Here is a 4,524-nt window from a genome sequence, read left to right on the forward strand (position 1 = left end):
ATGCTAGCCATATTTGAAAATTATTGTTTTTGGTTTATAATTCTCTCGTAGCAACGTATCATACCTATTATTATTTTTTTTTTATAATTTATAATATGTATCAATATATTGTTTCTTATAAGTTTTATATTTAAAAAGAAATTTAATTACACTTTTAATATTTTATATTAAAGGTAAGCAAATAATCTTTTATGTTTATTTGTAAATTAAAAATATTATAATTATGATATGGAGTATGATGATAGTATAATCAAAAAATTGAGTAAGTTTTCTTTAAATTGAAATAATGGTTATATAAATGTGAGAATCTGTTCATTTTAAATTAGAGCGAGTTTTGTCTATGTCTACATGGTTCTATATTTTTAAATTTAAATAAAAATATATTTCAAAAAGAAAAACCCATTAATAAAAATAAATGAGGACCTCAACTAACTTTTTTTTAATCATTTTACATGTTTTACTTGCCATTCTTGTTGGCAAATAGAGTTCTTGGTTGGTTATCATGCAACTTTAGAATGGTAGATATTTTTAGTTTTTTTTATTCTCCATTTTCCTTTTATTAAATAACATACACTTTTAATCACTATTTTTTTATCTTGTAAATACTTTTATTATTTGTTTTTCTTTTTATATATTTATACATGTTTAGTATACTCAAATAAATTATCTTTTTTATTACTCAAAATCAACATGGCTATAGAATAACAACCACTCAAAATTTAAACAACAAAGGACATGTTTTTATCAAATTATCATCAAATTTGTGAGTGCCTTATATTTTATTTCAAATGTTGAATATATTCAACTTCAATATATTGTGTTTCTCATTTACAAATTAATCTTGAATTATTGTTTATGATTATATTTGATATTTTTAATATTAAATAAATTAAAATAAGTAAAATATGAATTTAATTATATCTAATTCTACTATGTCTCAAAATATTATTTCATATATGATATTCATTTATCAAAAAGTAAAGTCTTAAAATAATTCATTAACAGGTTTTTATCCATATCCAAATAAACATTTCAAACCTAAAAAGTGTCATTAAATGAATTTAGAACCTTTCTTCAATATATTTTTATTTATTTTTATTTTTGTGTGGTTTATATTTTTTTTCATAAATAACATATTTTTAAAAAAGGATAAAACACATGCACACAAAAAACACTCTTTACGTTGTAATTTATTTTAATACAGAGTATATAAAATAAATAATAATACTATTTTTATGCAACTGATTGTAAAAACAAAATTAACTTGAACAAAAATAAAGTGCAATAGTGAAGCATAACCAAACAGTATACAACTGAAACTCTGTTAAATAATTACTTGTTTCATAAAATATATTTGATATGTCAACTTAATATATTTTCTTAAACTAATTACACATAAAATAAATATTTAAAATACAATTTAATATTTATTTTTTCTTAAATATCTGGTTATGATAATTTAGAATAAAATATTCTATAATAATAATAATTTAATTTTGAGCACTTTTAAAATAATTTTAATATATACACATATATAATTTATTTAGACTAATTATTAAATATCTGTTACATAAGTATTGTATTTTAATATAATTTTTAACTTAAAATAATTTATTCATCTTATACTTATAAAATAAATATTTTAAAATATAAATTTGTAAGTTAAAGAACTTTTTATGGTTATCATGCTAAAAAAACTTTCTTTACACTTAAAAGAACTTTTTAGGGTTATTATAACATTTATTTTCCTAAGGGTTTGTTCCATATTAGTTATTAGAATTTTTATTTTATTTTTAAATATTATTTTGATGAAAATACAAGTTAGTTGAGTTTATAATTTGTCAATATAATATAATGTCTTTTTATATTTAAAATTTTAATTTTATAAAAATAAAATAAAGGTATTTTCGTTATTGAAAAAAGTGATTTAATAATTAAAATGGTATTAATATTTATTTAATAAAAAACAGAATAAAATTTACATAAAATCTAAAAAATACAAATGGAATGAACTCTAGTAGCTCGTCTAAGCTTTCGTTTCTACTGGATTTTATAAAAAATAAATCTCAATTTGATTAAAATTAAGAAAAAGAACAAGTTTTTTATTGTTGAATGATAAAAATATTTCTAACTTTTTCTATTTTTATTTTGAAAAATAATTAAATAAAAGGTTAATTTTAATATTTTAATAATTTAATATATAAAAATTGATTAAATAAATAAAGTAATGTTTTAGTTTTGAAATAAAATCTTAATGACATCCTAATAATAACATAACCTAGGAAATAAAAAAAAGGTTTAGGAGACAATGTTTTAATCATGCCTATATATAGGCCTTAGCTACACAAGTCTTGTTCAAGTAGAGCAATCTCAATCTCAATCTCAATCTCAATCTCTCTCTTCAAAGAATTTCTCTCTTGAGACATATGGCTCCTAAAAATGTAGAAAGGAAATTGGAGAAGAAGAATGAATATAATAAAGGAGCATGGTCTTCTGAGGAGGATAAAAAGCTTTCTCAATACACTCAGATCCATGGTACAAAAAAATGGAATACAGTTGCCATCAATTCAGGTATATTCTTATCACAATCACATATTTATATTATTATTTTTTAAATATTTGACCGACTTCTTTAGGTGTAAATCGATGCGGAAAGAGTTGCAGGTTGAGATGGTTAAATTATTTGAGACCCGATATTAAAAGAGGCAATATTTCTGAGGACGAGAAAGATCTTATAATCAGACTTCACACACTTTTGGGAAACAGGTTTTAAATTATAATGTTTAATGTTAAAACAATAAAATCTTCGTTGTCAGATAATACTACTGATTTTAAACTATGTAACAAAAAAACAAATAAAAAAATTCATCAAAATATGAGATATAGACAATAAAATAAAAATAAAGCATCAATACTAAATATTAAAAGCTCAAGTTATTGGAAATTTATACAAATCTTAATTAAGATTAAATTATTATTTAAAAAAATTATAATAGGTTTTTTTTTTTTTTTTTTGTAAATAGACAAATAATTTTTGACAGGAGAACTTTCCGTCTGTATAAATCTTAATTTAAATTATAATGTACTTAACCATAAATCAGGGGTTTAAGCAAAATCGAAAAAATTGATTTGAATCGTAAAAAAATGGATAGAACCGAGTTTTGATCGGTTTATTATTTTTTGTACCGACCATGTCCGATTCGATTGGTGGTTTAGATAATAAAAAAACCGATAAATTAATTGACTAACCGTATATATATATATAGATATATGTGTTTAGATATTTAGTATATTTCTTTCTAGCCTAGTAATATAGATAAAAATGTTACTTGTTTATTTTATTTTTGTTATGTCTTCCAATATTGGAAGACACATATTTAATATTTTGTATATTTGATGTTCTTTTATTTTTAAAATTCATTTTAATGATTTAATTAATATTTTAATATATTTTCTTTTAAGTTAAATAATTGTTTTGTTACTTAATTTATTAAAATTTTATTCATAAAAATTTCTCGATAAGTTTTTCATTCTTTTATTTAATTATATATATTTTTATTTTCTACTTTATTATATTTTTTATTTTTTTCAACGATTAAACTAGTAAACAGATCGAACCAATTTTATAACCGACCAAGTTGAACAGATATTTAACCGTCAACCGACGGATGAAGATTTTGAAAAATCGACACCAACGATCAACGATTGTGATGATTGTTTCGGTGAAAAACCGACCGAACTGAACCGCTTACACCTCTCTGTACCATAAATATATTTGACAATGATATAATAGTGTTATATATATTTTTTCTTTTGTAGATGGTCGTTGATTGCTGGACGAATTCCAGGACGAACGGATAATGAGATAAAAAATTACTGGAATTCTCATTTGAGTAAGAGATTAATTAAAAATACAACTATTAGAAATGGTGTTGCTCAAGATCAGATCCTAGAAGAGCAACACAAATTCATCCATAACGTTGAGACACAACTTGTTGCTCAAGATTCGATCCTAGAAGAAGAACACAAATTCATCGATAACGTTGAGACACAAAGCGAATTGAGTCAAACGAGAGGACACGAAGATGCAAATAATGACACCATCACTCCCTTTGATCCCGACAAGTTTTTTGATTTCTCTTTAGAAGGAACTTTTGATTTAGAATGGGTGAACAATTTTATTAAGATAGACAAGTAGATATTAACAAGTTAAATTAGTTTATGTCTATTTTTTTACTCTTACAACTAGTTAAATTTAAGACGTTTTAATCTGAATCGAACTTTTCACATCCGATCTCTTATAAACTACTCTTGAAACTTTAGTTATTTTAATAGGTTATCATGGCATCTATTTTCTCAAGGGCTTGTTCCATATTGGTTATTTGAAAGATGTTTTTAACTTTTGTGCAAAAGAAAATATTGATTTCATGAAATTATAGGTTATTTGAATTTTTAATTTATTAAATTATTATCATGTTTTTTTATATATTTAAAATTTTAATTTTATAAATATCTTAAAAAATC

The 4,524-nt window shown here is 22.0% G+C and overlaps 1 protein-coding gene across 1 annotated transcript; it reads left to right on the forward strand.

Moving 5' to 3' along the window:
* The first annotated feature begins 2,426 nt into the window (after positions 1–2,426).
* Positions 2,427–4,198, forward strand: LOC124930438 (transcription factor WER-like). Its single transcript, XM_047470780.1, has 2 exons — positions 2,427–2,571; positions 3,849–4,198. Exons 1-2 carry the CDS (start codon positions 2,427–2,429, stop codon positions 4,196–4,198), a joined length of 495 nt encoding a protein of 164 aa, XP_047326736.1.
* Positions 4,199–4,524: the final 326 nt, after the last annotated feature.

Source organism: Impatiens glandulifera, chromosome 3 (genome assembly GCF_907164915.1).
Source record: "Impatiens glandulifera chromosome 3, dImpGla2.1, whole genome shotgun sequence".
Taxonomy (NCBI): Eukaryota; Viridiplantae; Streptophyta; class Magnoliopsida; order Ericales; family Balsaminaceae; genus Impatiens; species Impatiens glandulifera.